Source organism: Cucurbita pepo, chromosome 8 (assembly GCF_057944985.1).
Source record: "Cucurbita pepo subsp. pepo isolate OVF chromosome 8, ASM5794498v1, whole genome shotgun sequence".
Classification (NCBI taxonomy): domain Eukaryota; kingdom Viridiplantae; phylum Streptophyta; class Magnoliopsida; order Cucurbitales; family Cucurbitaceae; genus Cucurbita; species Cucurbita pepo.
The window spans coordinates 9,193,116-9,210,746 of record NC_141805.1 but is presented as its reverse complement, the minus strand read 5'-3'; the positions used below and the strand labels follow the sequence as shown (position 1 = coordinate 9,210,746).

Below are 17,631 nucleotides of genomic sequence, written 5' to 3'. Positions count from 1 at the left end.
GTTATAAATATGACGGTTGGATTGAACCAAATGGTATTATTCGAGTCCTAAGATTTTGTAGGTGAGATTCAACCCTAAAATGTGGTTAGAGTTCTCTTTAATTTGCATCACATCAATATCTCCCAGCTCCTAACTGATTTAAAAATTATTTATGCCCGAAATTTAAGTACGGATTGAATCATTATAAAAATATTAGAGGTGTGTAAAAGATCGTATGATCCGAAGAACTCGATCAACCCACCTGTTAATTATTTGGATATATCAAAAAAGACGAACGGTCTAATGAAATTACTAACGAAGATCTTTGATAACTTTCATTGTAAACTTTTCAAAGCAAGTGGAAGCCATCGAAAAATGAAGGTGTGAGATCCAACACCAGTTAGAGTGAAGAACGAAACATTCCTATAAACGTACGAAAATCTCTACCTTTAAACTTTGAGAGGAAGTCCATAAGAGAAAGCCCAAAAAAGAAAATATCTACTTAAAGCGTGACGGAAACTATTGATGGGACGCTGACCGAAACTATTCACTCAATAACTAAATATATTAATTATGAAATGAAAAATTGAAGATGGTTGATGGTATTATTTAATGTTTAATAATAGATGGCGTAATACCTAACTTGAATAATAAAGAGGGTAATTTTTAATATTTTAATAGTATTTTAATGCATGTCCCAATATTTTTTATTACCTTATTAATTATATAATTTTTTTTCAAAAGACTATATAGTATAACAATGAAACAATTTGAAATATTTAAATAAAGTAAATAATAATCTCTTTTATTTAAAACTTAAATTTATTACAAACATTCGTTTTGTAGAGATTAAATATAATAACGGCTAATATATCCTTTATTAATTTATTCTTTTTTAGTTACTTTTAATAAAATTTTAAAATTAGTCCATTTTTTTTAATTTAAAGCTATTTTTTTAATCGAAATTTAATTAAATAATAGTATTTTTTTAGGAAAGAAAAAATACAAATTTGAAAATGTTTCAAATTTATAAATTAATTATTTAGTATTATCAAAATTTAAAAAGTATTTAAATTAATAAATAAATATTTATATTTTTTAGTAGGTTAAAAATACTTATTACCGAATGCTACTATCGAGAATCTCAACCTTGTCGCTAAAAAACACAATCATTCTCCACTCTGTCAAACTCGTACACACGTTTTCAAACTCTATTTGGAGCTCATTTCTAATTGAGATGGCCGGAATTTGTTGATTTAAACCGAAATTTATTAAATTTAAAAATTCAACAACTTAATCCATAAAATGTTGAAAATATTAAAAACAAGGGCTTGTATTTAAAAAAATTATAATTTAGAGAACGAAAAAAAAAAAACAAAAATGGCAAGGAAAGTAAATAAGCAGAAAAGAGAGGCAAAAGTGGAAATTCGTCCTCCATTTTACAAAATATTTGGTTGGAAGCTCATGTAGACTGCATTCTATTTAAGACTCGCCCCCATGTGAGCCTTGCCATCTTCCTCTGCTACTTCAAAGGATTTCCTCTCTCTTCTCTCTCAATTTCATTCTCTCGATTTCTTCGTTTTCACAGCAAAACGAGATTCGAAGGAGAGCTTCGTAGCAAACTTAGGTTCTTTATTGATTTGGATCGGTTTATTTGAATTGAACGCCGAAAAGAGGTTCTGGAAATGGCCAAGAATGTGGGAATTCTCGCTGTTGATATCTACTTCCCTCCTACCTGTGTTCAGCAGGTGAGGATCTCTCACTTTCAGCTGAATTTCTAGCTTTACTTTGCTTTCTGCTTGCTTTGCGCTTGGTTTTGGATTGTATTTTGGTGGTGTTTGGAGAAATTCGTACACTGGGTGTAGCTTTTCGTTATTGTTTCTATGAATTGGTTTTGTTTTTCTTAATCTTGTTTAATTTTTGCTATAATTTTTGAGTTGTGTTGTTTTTGGTTTTTTGAATGCTTCGAAATGTTTCGCTCTTTCCTGCTTCGTTGTTTCCGATCGGAGATTCATTTTTTAAATTATACATTTTCACATGTACGTACATAATGTCTGTTTGTGTGGTGTGTGAGTTGGGCCACTTCAGCTTTTGAGCTCATTTCTGGGCTGAGGGACCTGACCCAATTGTTTGGTGGCTGCTTTTGAGCTCATATCTAGCACACAACATGTGCATATGTTGTTTAACAGCTCTCTTAGATTAAATTTTGTCTGTTGGTCTACTTTCTTTTCGTCTCTGTTTTTTTTCCCTTTTTTGGGACTTCTTGGATCTGCCTCAAGTTTTAAGAGGAAAAGTTATTTGAATTCAGTCTCCGTGGATGTTATGTCCCTGACCAACAAACAATTCTGATAAGATATTGACATCATTGTAATGTCAAAGAAGAATTGCGTCTCTAGAGCTCACTATTTGGTACCTTCACTTGTATGCTTGCTAGTGAAATTAATATGGTTTCTGCTTTGGCAACATAGGAAGCTTTGGAGGCTCATGATGGAGCAAGCAAGGGGAAATACACGATTGGGCTCGGACAGGATTGCATGGCGTTCTGTTCTGAGGTTGAAGATGTAATCTCAATGAGGTAGTGACCATATTGGCTACAATCTACATGGTTCTGTATTCTGAAGATTGTTCTTAACATCGAAATTCTTGGATTTTCAGCTTGACAGTTGTCACTTCCCTTCTTGAGAAGTATAGAATTGACCCAAAGCAAGTTGGCCGGCTGGAAGTTGGCAGTGAGACTGTTATAGATAAAAGCAAATCAATTAAGACTTTCCTGATGCAAATTTTTGAGGTAAAAATTTTGGGTATTCCTCTTGCACTTTTTTTTAAACGAAAAAAAAAAAAAAAAAAAAAAACCAGGGGCCACCAAGAGTGAGGGTGAACAAAACTAGAAGTGGGAAGTTTTACGTGTCTTCTATTTTATTGAAGTCTTGATCTGCCAAAAAGTTTGTCATTGAAGTATGCTTTGAAATAGTTTAATGGATGAATTTTGTTGATTGGCCCCAATTGTGTGTATTTTTTGGTGGATAGCATTTTAATGGAGTTTGCAGATTGAAAGTTACTTGTAATGATTTTCATGAATAGCTGAACTGGCTTGTAGATGGTTACGTCTTTTGGTATTTATGAGGATGCAAATCTTTGTTTTTGTCTGCTGCCTAGCTTGAATGGAATCCTTCCCTTGATAATATAAATATCGGTTCAAAGTTTATGTTTAAGGCCATTATTGATGGTACAATACTGAATGTTCTTATCATTTCATATAAGCAGAAACATGGAAATACCGATATTGAAGGTGTTGATTCAACTAATGCATGCTATGGGGGCACAGCTGCCCTTTTCAACTGTGTCAATTGGGTGGAGAGCAGCTCCTGGGATGGGCGTTATGGTCTTGTGGTGTGCACAGACAGTGCGGTATGATATAATCTAGTCTATCTTATTGTTATATTTTAATTAGTTTTGGTGTAGGTTTATAATTTTTCAACATGGGAGATAAGTTTTTTTTTTTTTTTTGACATTATTCATTGAAATATATTGAACTAAAATTTTCTTGAAATATTTGCTGTCAAAATCTGCATTAATTACTTGTCCATTCTGTTAGGTCTATGCTGAAGGATCAGCTCGTCCTACAGGTGGGGCTGCTGCCATTGCCATGCTGATAGGACCTGATGCTCCTATTGCTTTTGAAAGCAAGTTGAGGGGAAGTCATATGTCTCACGTTTACGATTTTTACAAGCCTAACCTAGCCAGCGAATACCCGGTAATCTTTAACATAATACATTGTAATTCGTTGGTTATTTCCAACTTTTTGCTCTAGTTTCCATTATATTAAAAGATGTCTTTCTTTTGTAGAAAATATTGTACATTTTGTATAACCTGGCTTTGATAATTTACATAGTTTCTTGCTACATCTAGTGAGTCATCTCTATAATGATTTGCTTGCAGGTTGTAGATGGTAAGCTCTCTCAAACCTGTTACCTCATGGCCCTGGATTCTTGCTACAAACAATTATGTCACAAGTAAGTTCATATTTTGAATAAATTAATCGTCGCTTGCGAACTAGGTATTTTATCTTACTCGTCATTGTACTTCAATTAGGTATGAGAAACTGGAGGGCAAACAGTTTACAATTTCTGATGCTGACTATTTTGTATTTCATTCTCCCTATAACAAGGTAACATATGCTAGAATTTGGTCTTATTACTTGTTAGTTTTCCCAGTAAAAGAATGAGGGAGGAGATTACTTAATGAATCAATTTCCTTTCATGTACCGCAGCTTGTGCAGAAGAGCTTTGCTCGATTGCTCTTTAACGACTTCAAGAGAAATGCGAGGTATATATGCTTCTTATGCTTCTTTGGTTGTTTCTGGTGGTTCTAGTGGATGTTGAAGTTTTTTCTGCTCTTTACAGCTCAATAGACGAAGTCGTTAAAGAAAAGTTGGCTCCGTTTTCAACCTTGTCTAACGATGAAAGTTACCAGAGTCGGGATCTTGAAAAGGTCTTATACATTTGAAAGACATCCTTTTAGCTGGTCATTTATCTTTCACTTTTTGTTAACTAATATAATGGATTTGCAGATAACTCAACAACTTGCAAAGCCACTTTATGATTCCAAGGTGCAACCCTCCACTTTAATACCAAAGCAAGTTGGAAACATGTATACTGCTTCTCTCTATGCAGCATTTATTTCGCTTCTTCACAATAAGCATAGCTCACTGGTATTCACCTTCTCTACTACCAATTTACACATTTGGCTGCTTTACTTTCACCTGTCTAAATGGTCTGATTCTATGCCAGTCAGGAAATAGGGTGATATTGTTCTCGTACGGCAGTGGGTCAACCGCAACGATGTTCTCATTGAAAATCAATGAAGGTCAACATCCCTTTAGTCTCTCCAACGTTGCAGCCGTCTTGAATGTAGATAAAAAGTTGAAATTGAGGCACGAGGTATTTACTTCTATCTCATGTTTTCTACAAACCTAACTAATTATGCTGTAGTGTAGACGGTAAATAGATCTCCTGAGAAATTGTATAGAGCGTAGTCGAGTTATAACTTCATTCGTAAGCCAATGCTACAATGTCCTTTTTACCCTGAAAACGGCCGTATCAAGCTCCTCCATGTATCTTGAATTCAGGCTTAGCACAATGATTAGTCTTGACAGTTTGAACTTCAAATTGTATAGAGCGTAGTCGAGTTATAACTTCATTCTTAAGCCAATGCTACAATGTCCTTTTTACCCTGAAAACGGCCGTATCAAGCTCCTCCATGTATCTTGAATTCAGGCTTAGCACAATGATTAGTCTTGACAGTTTGAACTTCAGATGAACTGCACAAAAGTCGACCAACAATGTTGTCCAAATCATCATTTTGTATCCTATAACGTATGATAATATTAACGAGTGGGAATCGTTAAAAGATACAACGTATGATAATATTAACGAGTGGGAATCGTTAAACCACCATTGAACTCAATAGCTAGATCTGTGGTTCAGAGCGTTTTGATGATTTATAGAACTTTAGCATTTTATGGTTGTGCATTGTGTTGGACAATACAAATACGACGTAGAGAGACGATTGCCTTATTAATCCATGGATTTGAACATCTAATTTTCGTACAGTTGGTACCAGAGAAATTTGTCGAAATAATGAAGCTGATGGAGCATCGGTACGGGGCCAAGGACTTTACGACAAACAAGGACTGCAGCCTCCTACCACCAGGCACCTACTATCTCACCGAAGTCGATTCATTGTACAGGAGATTCTACGCTAAGAAGGATGGCGAATGCGAGAAGCTTGACAATGGTGTGGTTGCCAATGGCCACTGAAATAAAAATGACAATAAACAACAAGAGGAGTGTAGCCAAAGCTGTTCTTCATCTAAATATTCAGTGTCAACGACCATTTTTCTTCTCATAAGCTATTTACAGGCTAAGATAGAAGGCAGTATGTTCCCAGCACAGGTAGTTTTCTGTTCTTTCCTTCTCTTTTTTATAGAAAAAATTGTCTCAATAATGGGTTGGCTTTATTTATTCAGAACATGTTATGTTATTAACCTTCAACTATACTATTTTGAACCCCAACCATGAACTCGTGTAGATCTCAAATACTGTTACTCATAGGCATATAAACAGATATATTCTCATGAGTCATGTCCTATATTCCAAACTTTATACCCTCTTTTCCACCCTTATTCTCATTCCTATGTCCTCAATCCGAACGCCTTTTATATAATACTGTTTGGAACGAGAAAACGAGGATGGAATAAAGGTGAGAATATCAAGGACTTAATAGGTAAAATTCTATTTGTTTTAGAATGAGTTGAGGGAGTAGGTATTATTTCTGGAGAAGTGGTAATATGAAGTGAGAGGTTCTTGCTATGATGAACGCGCTAATAACAGAAATAGATTGATTTTATATCACCCTTCAATATGGTCTAACAACTCAAAGATTTACCGATCAAAGTTGTTGTAAGAATCCATAATGTACACCAATGATTACACAGACAAAGAATTTCCTAAGAACAAATAGATATTCAGTGGGAATCAAATTGTAAGGTTCTCTTGGATGGCTATGAATGTTCCCAATATGTTACCACCAAGGTCTGGGAAGGTCTCAGAACCAGGAAGATGAGTGACCTTACCAGTTGGCTCAACTTGCAATGGATATTTAAGAAGATGGCTTCTCATTTCTGTCACTTCCTCAGCAACATATTGTCTCCAGTTTCTCTCACCCAATGATCTGATTCGTCTTACACATTCAATACTCTCTGGTCTCTCGAAACATTCCTCCATGGTCCCAGTGTGCTCTGCCCATAATGACATTCTATATCCATACACCTGCAACAACAGACACGTTACTCGTCATTAATGATTCTATTTCTGAACGAATGATGCTTGGGTTTACCCTCTTGTTGGCTCGGATAACATGAAAGGAAATCGCGAACAAGACTTCAAAGAGAGAAAGAAAACCATTTTCAAGAGATAATGTAACGGCTCAAGTCCACTAGCAAATATTGTTCTCTTTGAGCTTTCCCTTTCGAGCTTACCCTTAAGGTTTTTAAAACGCGTCTGCTAGGGAGAGGTTTCCACACCCTTATAAAGGGTGTTTTGTTCTCCTCCCCCACCGACATGGGATATCACAATCCACCCCCCTTTAGAGCCCAGCGTTCTCGCTGACACTCGTTCCTTTCTCCAATCGATATGGGACCCTCACCAAATCCACCCCCTTTGTTCTCCTCCCCCACCGATATGGGATATCACAATCCACCCCCCTTCAGAGCCCAGCGAGAACGCTGACACTCGTTCCTTTCTCCAATCGATATGGGACCCTCACCAAATCCACCCCCTTTGGGGCCTAGCGTCCTTACTGGCACATCGCCTCGTGTCTACCCCTCTTAAGCGAGTAGCCTCCTTGCTAGCACATCGCCCGATGTCTGGCTCTAATATCACAGACAAACTCCACGGGTGAATCACTTTCCTCCTCTCTTTTTTTACTTCGTTCCATGCATTCCTCTTTCAAAGAAAGAAGTCAAAAAAAGAATCTAACGTTGACGCAAGCATATAGCTAGTGTTTTTTATGAGACAGGATCAAACTCAGATTTTGAGTTTGATTGGCCTGACTGTGGTAGAACCTAGTGAGACCTCCACTTAAGGCGATGCGGCTTGATGTCTTAGACCATAAGGATTTAAGGGGCCAAGCATACCTCCCGTTCAAGAACAGAATGAGGCAGAAGTACTTGCCGCGCATCCTCGTTCATACGAGAAGTACTCCCAAATGTAGCAGACAAGATTTTAGACATCAAAATTGAATTTAGTTTTCTTGGGCCGATTTATTTATTCCCTATTCTTGCAGCCAGCAATGAGTCTATATAGAAAATCATAAACTTTTGAAACATACCTGACCACGTGGGCTCGAGCGTCTGCTTGACGACCAAGAATGACGAGATTGGTATGCGCCCATAGCTATTTCAGTGTCTCTAGTACCTTCAAGGGATCGCTGATTGATATTTGCAGATCCCAATATGACATACTCATCATCTACTATCATCCCTTTAGAATGGACATAGATCATAAAACGTCGACTCTTACGAACAAGTGACTGCATAACCAACAAATGGTACATTAAGATATGGACAATTGGAGTATACTGTCAAAGTCAAGAAATTTAAAGCTTCACTCAGGAGGGTAATAACGAAGTACTTGAGCATTCTTTTCTCCATTTCCGGCTTCAATGCCATCTCTTTCACTGATCACCTCACGGTTTCCAAGGCAAAAGAAATTCAAGTAGTCTTCAGGCTTATACTGTTCATGAAGTCCAACCTCCACTAAAGCTGTATATATCATTTCGTACATCATTTGCATTGTCCTACTCTGAAGAAAACAAAGAAGCACCAGTAAATAAAACTATGTATTCATATAATGAGAGTTGTGATTGGAATTATCAAGTTTTCACTTCAGAGTATGGCTTGCAGAAAACTCAATAACAGGTGGGCGGAGGGAAAATTGGATCATCTATTTTGTAACGATAAAAAAAAAACGCAGTCGCCGGAAAAGAATGCGAGATTTTCGGCGAGGCACCGGAGATCTTGCGTTTTCAACCATCCACAGCCCTTACAAAGAGATGCACACAGCACAATCAATCCCACACACTTACCTTTTGAGAACACGAGATCTCCGGCGACTGTGTTTTGTTTTGTTTTAATCGTTAGGACGCTAAGCCTCTATGGGGGTGGATTGTGAGATCCCACATCGATTGGAGAGGGGAACGAAGCATTCCTTTTAAGGGTGTGGAAACCTCTCCCCTGGTGGACACGTTTTAAAACCTTGAGGGGAAACCCGAAAGGGAAAGGTCAAAGAGGACAATATCTGCTAACGATGGGTTTGGGCTGTTACAAACGATATCAAAGCCAGACACCAAACAGTGTGCCAGCGAGGATGCTGGGCCCCCAAGGGGGTCGAATTGTGAGATCCCACATCGGTGGGGGAGGGGAACGAAGCATTCCTTATAAGGGTGTGGAAACCTCTTCCTAGCAGACGCGTTTTAAAACCTTGAGGGAAGCTTAGAAGAGAAAGCCCAAAAAGGACCATATCTACTAGCGGTGGGCTTGGGCTGTTACATATTTGTTCCTCAGTTGGGCTACCCGAAGTTAATCTTGAGACATTTTACAGTACATAGCTTCTAGAGTTGGGGCGTTTTCCGCTCGTTCTTTTGCAACCATGGGGAGATCTATCTCCTCATTTTCTTATTTCTTTTTGTTTTACTTCTTTTTGTGTTGGTTTTGGTTTACAATTAAGAAAAAGAAAGAAGAACATAAAAAATAAGATAAACTAGTTTCAAAACAAGACTTCAGAAGCTAACAAGAAATAATAGATGAAGCGCAAACCTGCCAAAAGAGAATTCTTTGAATCGGAGTGCTTGTAGGAACACCTTCTGGCCACATTGGGATAACCACATATGCTGAAAACCTTTCTTTAGCTTTGATTTTCTCCACAATTTTAAGGGCAATTTCAATCGGTATTAAGTTATTAGCCCCTGCAATTATGTAAACTTTTTGTTAATTGAAGAATCCAAAAGGCTATCCAATAAACTTCCGGGCTTCTCCTCAAGATTTTAAAACGCGTCCACTAGAGAGAGGTTTCCACACCCTTAAAAGGAATGCTTCGTTTCCCTCTCCAACCGATGTGAGATCTCACAATCCACCCCCCTTGGAGGCCCAGCATCCTCGCTGGCACACCGCCCAGTGTCTGACTCTAATATCATTTGTAACAACTCAAGCCCACCACTTACAGATATTGTCCTCTTTGGGCTTTCCCTCAAGGTTTTAAAACGCGTCCACTAGGGAGAGGTTTCCACACCCTTAAAAGGAATGTTTCGTTCCCTTCTCCAACCGATGTGAGATCTTACACTAAGTGCCCAAAGGTTTGAACTTATTCTCCTATAATACCTTTACTTTTCCCCAAATTCTTCATCTCAGAGTTCAGAGTTGCTTACCCAAGTCTTTGTGAGCGCTCCAATTATAAGATGACCCAAGGAAGTACTGATTTTCAATATAAATGAAGCGTTGGGCAGCACGAATTGCATTAACATATGCTGAATGTATACTCATATCTATCATCACATTCTTCCCACATACCAAGTTCTGTATCAACATGGAAAACAAAAGCTCAGTTTCTGTAAGACAATTTTGGAAAGTAATCAAGTACTTGCAGTTTTTCTCTTACCCTACTTATAGCATCTTTCGGGTCCTCAGGAAATCCTTTCACCGAATTCGAGTCGATCGATCGAAAAATCTGCAAGATCATCAAGTGGTTTATTGCTTCAGTGACATTCTTAATACCAAACAACAATCATAGAAATAAAGTTTTTAAATTTGTAATGATCAATTGCTTTTAACTCTACCTGCACGTTCCAACCTTCTGGATCATTGTTACACAAACGAGCAGCATCAGCAATTCCCAAAATTTCAGGAATTCTTTCAATTTTGAGCAATACATCTTCATTCAACCTTTTTAGCTTTTTAAGGCCACGAGGCTCTGAAGCTCTCAACCAACGCTCCTCGAAATTCGTTAGGACGTCGTATGCTGCTGGACCATCAATCTTAGAGTGCAAATCATGCCATGGTTCTCTTGGACAACCAGTAGCAGGTCCCTGTTTGCACAAAGGTTAAGAGTAGTTCATAGATGATTTCCATGAAAAGATTATGTTCATGGCATCATTAACTAAAAACACATGAAAGTCTAAACTAATTCTAGAGTATCATACTTTGAACCAAGCCAAGAAATATATACTGATTTTAGAAGCGTATGCAACTTGGCATTGCATGACAGTGATGCAAGTGCATGTGTTTTGTTCATTATGAAATTACCAAGAAACTAGATAAAATGGGGAAACAATATCGATCATTTTTTATCGAACACCTACCGTAAAATTGGGGTTGTGGAAGTCATCTACGTGCGTAGTTTGCAATGTCCGAAAAAGAGGATGCCTCGAAGTATCATATCGACCCAAACATAAATCGAGACCTCCAACAAAAGCTACAATTTTTCTTTTGTGGTGGCCAGCATCAGCATCTACAATCACTGTCTTTTGATGGTGGGTATAGATGGTTCCAGCTTCCTGTTGAGGAGAAGCAAGGGGTATAGAAGAACAAGATTATACATTACATTTATAGACACCAAAAGATGATTAAAAATGGTGGAGAAAGGATTGAGTTCTGAATGTTTCTTGATAATATGAAAATGGCAAAAAGGGAGATTGAATTGTGTACAAAGGGAGCTTCCCCTTGCAATTGCAGTGAATAGTAAAATTCCACAATTCCTAACCTGCTTTTTAATCCAGCTATGACCTTTTCCACCAGATCGTGGGCACAATACCACTTGGACTGAAGAGTTCTTAAAGAACCGCCGAGTCTCCTCGTCATTTGTATTCATCATCCCAACCTGCACATGTCACAAAAATGTAACTTATATTATGAGATCCCACATCGCTTGGAGTGTAGAACGAAGCATTCTTTATAAAGGTGTAGAAGCCTCTCCCTAGTAGACGCGTTTTAAAAACCTTGAGAGGAAGCCCGAAAGGGAAACCGTAAAGAGGACAATATATGATAAAGGTGGGCTTGGGCTGTTACAAATGGTATCAGAGCTAGACATCAAGGACGCTAGGTCTCGAAGGGGTTGGATTGGGGGTCTCATATCGATTGGAGAAAGAAACGAGTGCCAGCGAGGATGCTAGGCCCTGAAGGGAGGTGGGTTGTGAGATCCCATATCGTTTGAGGAGGAGAACGAAACATTCTTTATAAGGGTGTGGAAACCTCTCCATGCTGAGCCCCGAAGGGGGTGGGTTGTGAGATCTCATATCGTTTGGGGAGGAGAACGGAACATTCTTTATAAGGGCGTAGAAACCTCTCCCTAGCATATGTGTTTTAAAAACCTTGAGGGGAAAATCCAAAGAGGAAAATATTTGATAGCGGTGGGCTTGGGCCGTTACATATATCCTTAAAATGGATTGATTATTCACCCAAAAAGAAAAAGGAAAAAAAAAAAAAACACCATGAAAGATTAGTCACCAGATATCTGCAGTGCATAACCAGCAAGTATATCATGGGAAATATCCATGTCCAGTAAAAGCCATAAAGAACAATAGAAACATATAAAGTTCACATGTTTTTCAGTTACATACCGTTTTATATCCCAACATACTTGTCGAAGTTGGATCATCCCATATAAGAAGCAACACTCGTACACCTTCTTGAGACTTAGCTTTGAGTAAGTCCCCTAAACTGCATTCTTTCGCCTTTCCATCTCTAACCAATCTAACATTATGGTACACAGACCAGCCCGTAATATAGATCAAACGACGAGCTTTGCTAATCGATTCAGTGATGTCGTCCCAACAGCTCCTATGTTCATATTCAACCCCACCATGAAGCTTAAAATCTGAAGGAAGACATCCATCCTCAACATGAGCATCTTGGTACAATGTAACTTTACCTCCCTTCCTAAGAGGAAAATATGTGCCAGGAACTCCCTGATGATCAGAAGATGCATACATTCCACCGTGAAAAATGGCCGCCCGGTCTGCCGGAATATACCGAATCGACAAACTCAAGACAGCCCCAGGCTTGCAGGGCTTCCTGCTACTATTAAGGATTGGGTAGGTACCCTCAACTACATCTCCAGAGTACAATTGTTCAATAGGAATAGCAACAACACCTATAATTTGTGATCCCACAACATCATGATCTTTAACAACAAAGTGCACTTCAGCACCATAATGAGCTACAGGAACATTAAAATGCTGCATCCAAACAGGATTCTCACTATTATCAATCACAAAAGTTCTTCCTATCACAGCACCAGATACAGAGATAGTCACATAAGGATCACTAGTCACTTTTGGAGCCTTTTGCCCATCACTGTTCTTAGAACTCTTAAAAGACACTTTTGAAAGAACATCCCCAAGAGTCTTATGAAACATATCCATATTGGGAAGATTCTTGGCTGACTTGACAGAAATATCCAAATAACCATGCAAGAGCAAGAACTTCAATGATGCATTTCCAGATGAAAATGGCAAAGATTGATTACTTTGACCATGTTGTGACCCAAATGACAAAGTTTCAAAAATCCGACCAGCCATTAACAGAGAAGAAACAGCAGATAGATAGCTCAAAAGCAAAATCTTAAACCAAGCTCAACAAAACAGATATCAATAACTTCAAGCAAGCAAACAAGGCATATAAAAGATTTCGAACAAAACTGAATCTGGGTTTGCGTTGAAGATGAATATTGTTGACTACTTGCCTCAGAATTAGCAAATGGCCGTGTGGATCGGCTGATCCTTTAAATAAAGAACATATTATATTGACTGGAGCTTCAAAAATGGGCGATTTCAAGAAGCGAAGCAACATGATTGGGTGGCTTGAACCTACAAACAACGACACTTGCGAGGAAGGAGAGATCGGGATTTAAAAAATGGATTGTAGTGAACAATAGGGTTGACCAAGGATCAAATCCACCAAGAAAAGTCGCCCACTGTCGAGCAGCCGACCCCTTGAACAAATATTAAGCTCAAATCGTTGAAAACTAAAATTTGTTAATCGTGTTTAAAATTAATTAAAAAGTTTTGAATGAATTAAATGGTAATTTTAAAAATTTTATATAAAGATTCAAGTGAAGATGTAAGCCGCCATTGGAAGGAGACTCCAAAGGGGCAGCTGCTAATGAAATAATCCAAGTTGGAAGCTCCGCAGCCTGCGCCTGGCCTGCCTACCAATCCCAACTTTTGCAATTTGCAGCCGTCCGCCATCAATCACAAGTTTCTTCAAATTCTGAAACTTTTAATTTTTAATTTTCTCCGCTATAGTTCGATTGATTAACACTCTCGTGAATAATTTTATAAGAATTTTAAAAAGTTATATAGTCATGATTTTGGTCCCATTTATCTAACACGCAAAACAATATTATCCTGTCTAAGTCTAAATGGAAAATTTTCTCCATGAGCACAAGGCGACATTAATTGATTTCGAGACGTTAGAAAGGAATCTTAGTCTAAATAATTATTTTGTTTTTATTTATGAAAATTAGTTGAATGACTATTCTTCATAAATATCTTAATTTAATTTTAAAAAAAAATAGCTAAAAAGAAAATTTTGTAATCAACATCCTAATTTCATTAAAAATATATAATATATTCTCGAATTTTAAAAATATCTATTAAGTGTATTAATTTTTAATTTTGTATTTAATAGACTTATTCAATTTTTTTAAAAAATTAACTAATTTATTAAATATAAAATTAAACATTTTATAAAAGAACACTAAAACTGTGTTAGGTAGAACCATAAATTTTATAAATATCGAATAAGTAAAAACTTATTAGACGCATAATTGAAAATTCAAGAATTTAAATAAATATCGAAAGCTTTAAGACCTTTAGACACATTTTCAGAAACTATACGCAAGACATCTGTATTAGACGGCTCCATCCTTAGTTTCTGTTGTTGAGCCTTGCTATTCGACAACTATCTAGGCATGTATTTTCAACATGGACTCTTAAAACTTTTGCTTCTCACGGAATGTTTGATTAACAAGGTAATCAACATATTTCTTTCTCTTAAGGTGGTTCTTTATCATTTTAGAGTTTTAAATATTTATATCTAAATGTTTTATTCTTCCAAAGGGTTGTTAGATCGAATTCCTAAGAGCAACAATCATTTGGAACGAAATCATATGATTGGAGGGTTTTGGCATTTGTGATCTAAGGGTTGGCTAGAGCTACTGTAACAGTCTAAGTCCACCGCTAGCAGATATTGTCCACTTTAGCCTGTTACGTAGCGCCGTCTGCTTCACGTTTTTAAAACGCGTCTGCAAGGGAGAGGTTTCCACACCCTTATAAGAAATGTTTTGTTCCCCTCTCTAACTAACGTGGGATCTCACAATTCACCCATTTGGGAGCTAGCGTCCTCGTTCCCTCTCCAATCAACGTAATATCTCACCATTCACTTTCTTAAGGGTCAACATCCTTATTCTTCTCTCCAACTGAGGTAGGATCTCATAGCTACCACCACTTTTAGTACCCAACTCCTCGCCCCAAATAAGGGTTTGGATTTGGAGGTACATCAACCCCCTTTGAAAGTTATGCCAAGCTAATCCCTCCCGTGTGGCGACATGGGGCGAAAAAAGGAAAGAGAGGGATGGGTTTCTCTAAGTGTGGGCATTGATTTCTTCCTTAACCCTCCAATTTTTTCTTACCTTAAAAGTCCAAGACTTCTCTACCTGGTATACTTTTTTGACAGTTGGGCATCAAATCTCATACATTAAAAATAACCAAGAAACTGTAGAAACAGCCTAGTATCAGTATTCTGAATGAAAAAATGGAACCCAAATGAATGGTCATCAACAATTCTAACTGTATAATGTGTCCAGGCTAGCTGAAAACTAAGAGGTGTAAATAAAATAAATAAGAACTTTTAAACACAGCATCAAGAGGGCCAACAATGAACTTTAAAAGCAGCAAACGACTCGACCTAACAACAACAATCCAGCTAGTAGATATTGTCCTTTTTGGGCAGTAGATACTCTTCTCCACAATCGATGTGGAACCTCCCAATCCACCCCTTTCGTGCCCAGCGTCTTTGCTGGCACACCGCCTCGTGTCCACCCCATTGGGGCTCAGCCTCCTCGCTAGCACATCGCCCGTTGTCTGGCTCTGGTACCATTTGTAATAACTCAAGCCCAGTGCAAGTAGAGATATTGTCCTCAAGATTTTTAAAACAGGTATGTTAGGGGAGAGGTTTCCACATCCTTATAAAAAAAATGTTTCGTTCTCGTCTCCACCTGATATTGGATCTCAGTAAGCTTACAATTAAAGCAGGGAACAAATGAGACCCCACAGCTTGAACTATCAGAAAGAGACCCAATGAAAAACCCAGAAATGATAGCAGAATTTAGATACTATGCTGGAATGAGTTGTGAAAACTGATGACTTTGAAGATGTATTAGTAGTTAGTTGGGTCAAAGCATGTGAATGCTTATGGAAATAATAGATTTCAAGCCTCACCCAATTTGCAATCCTCATAATGAAGGCCCAAGTCCCCACACACATTTAAACCATAGAATGGACTAGTCAACTCGGTCACAAAAAGGCTATGAATGTTCTCCAAATCCAAGCTAAAGTTTTGAAAAAAATTAGTTTAGATTTTTGGAATATAACTAAGAATTCAAGATGAAAACATTCAGTGCGAAACTAAACACAATTTACAGAAACTAAAAGCTTCTTAATGGTTATCAAAGGGGTCCAATCTCAAGAATCACAACAGAAGTTGCTCCATTGAATATTACAGTATCAAAAGATACTGAAATCTTGGTTAAAATGAACGTCAATTCTGTAGATGTTTCCATGAAATTGCTTCTAATATGCAAGGTATAGGATTCTAAGAACAAATGTGAATGTAATGGTGAGGGTTGAAAATTCGCCCTATAACAAATAAGGTCATTAATGCTTTTGAAGTAGTTAGCTATGAATCTTGTTGCTATTTCTACGATCTCAATTATAAATCACAGGAGATTTTGTTAAGAGTATCTTACGCAGGGGAGGCTCATTGGAAGCATTTCCAGATCGGATTCTGTCCGAAATTCTTGCGATGTTGTTTCTCCTCTACAACCATCTTGTTTTTCCTTTTCTTCTCATCAGCCATCAGTTGATTGAAGCTCAAACCCTAATCGACCCTGATTTTGACCAAGCCCTTTTGCCCTTCGGCTCACAGGCAGGCAGAGGAAGTTTCTTGGGCCGTTGCATTGAGAATGACGACGGCGCCACTTTCACTGTGCGGAACAACTGCTCCTTCACAGTCTGGGCCGCCGCCATACCAAGCGGTGGCCAACGGCTCCACAGCGGAGAGGCTTGGAACTTGAAATTACCATTCGGAGCGGTGGGACGCGTTTGGGGCAGAACCAATTGTTCCTTCGATAGCTCAGGGCGTGGAAATTGCAAAACCGGCGACTGCGGCGGCGTTCTCCAATGCCAAAGCTCCGGCACACCGCCCAATACTCTCGTTGATTTTGCACTAAACCAATACAACAAACAGGATTTCTTCCGCGTCTCCCTCGTCGAAGGGTTCAATATTCCAATCGAATTTAAGCCGACGTCTAACGAATGCAGCCAGAGCGTTCGTTGCGCTGCCGACATCAACAAGCAATGCCCGACAGAGCTGAGGGCGGCCGGCGGCTGCAACAATCCCTGCACCGTATTCGGAACCAGTGAATATTGTTGCGGTAACTCTTCAAGGAGTTGTGAGGCCACAGCGTTTTCGAAGTTTTTCAAAGAGAGGTGTCCAGATGCTTTTAGTTACCCCCACGACGATACGGCTACAAAATTTACGTGTCTTGGCAAGACTAATTACGACGTCGTATTCTGCCCATGAGGATCCATGCCACGTGTAAATTTAATTTAGTTTTTAAATATTCTAAAAAGATTTAAAAAAAACGTGGGATCTCACAATCCACCCTCTTAATAGCACATCCCACTGTTGTTTGACTCTGACATATGCACCCGCCTCTTTTGAGCGCTCACATCTCATAATCCACTCTATTTGGGCTCGCCAATCCACCCTATTAAAGCACCGCTAACAAATATTGTTCTATCCAACTAACGTGAGAT

At 38.3% G+C, this 17,631-nt stretch overlaps 3 protein-coding genes across 3 annotated transcripts; 2 read left to right on the top strand and 1 right to left on the bottom strand.

The window, feature by feature from the left end:
• The first annotated feature begins 1,459 nt into the window (after window positions 1-1,459).
• Window positions 1,460-6,138, top strand: LOC111801066 (hydroxymethylglutaryl-CoA synthase). The gene is made up of 12 exons (XM_023685032.2): window positions 1,460-1,727; window positions 2,448-2,554; window positions 2,635-2,767; window positions 3,244-3,387; window positions 3,575-3,733; window positions 3,919-3,992; window positions 4,072-4,147; window positions 4,250-4,305; window positions 4,383-4,470; window positions 4,550-4,690; window positions 4,770-4,919; window positions 5,592-6,138. The coding sequence occupies exons 1-12, from the start codon at window positions 1,665-1,667 to the stop codon at window positions 5,796-5,798; spliced, it is 1,398 nt and encodes a 465-aa protein (XP_023540800.2). The 5' UTR covers window positions 1,460-1,664; the 3' UTR covers window positions 5,799-6,138.
• A 227-nt stretch (window positions 6,139-6,365) lies between these two features.
• Window positions 6,366-13,837, bottom strand: LOC111801065 (phospholipase D beta 1). Its single transcript, XM_023685031.2, has 10 exons — window positions 12,151-13,837; window positions 11,295-11,411; window positions 10,894-11,088; window positions 10,372-10,620; window positions 10,194-10,262; window positions 9,964-10,111; window positions 9,356-9,504; window positions 8,172-8,342; window positions 7,870-8,070; window positions 6,366-6,809 (listed from the first exon to the last, which is right to left on the bottom strand). The coding sequence occupies exons 1-10, from the start codon at window positions 13,108-13,110 to the stop codon at window positions 6,516-6,518; spliced, it is 2,553 nt and encodes an 850-aa protein (XP_023540799.2). The 5' UTR covers window positions 13,111-13,837; the 3' UTR covers window positions 6,366-6,515.
• Window positions 13,838-16,388: 2,551 nt separating this feature from the next.
• Window positions 16,389-17,490, top strand: LOC111801068 (protein P21). Its single transcript, XM_087126303.1, has 2 exons — window positions 16,389-16,395; window positions 16,536-17,490. The coding sequence occupies exons 1-2, from the start codon at window positions 16,389-16,391 to the stop codon at window positions 17,393-17,395; spliced, it is 867 nt and encodes a 288-aa protein (XP_086982429.1). The 3' UTR covers window positions 17,396-17,490.
• Window positions 17,491-17,631: the final 141 nt, after the last annotated feature.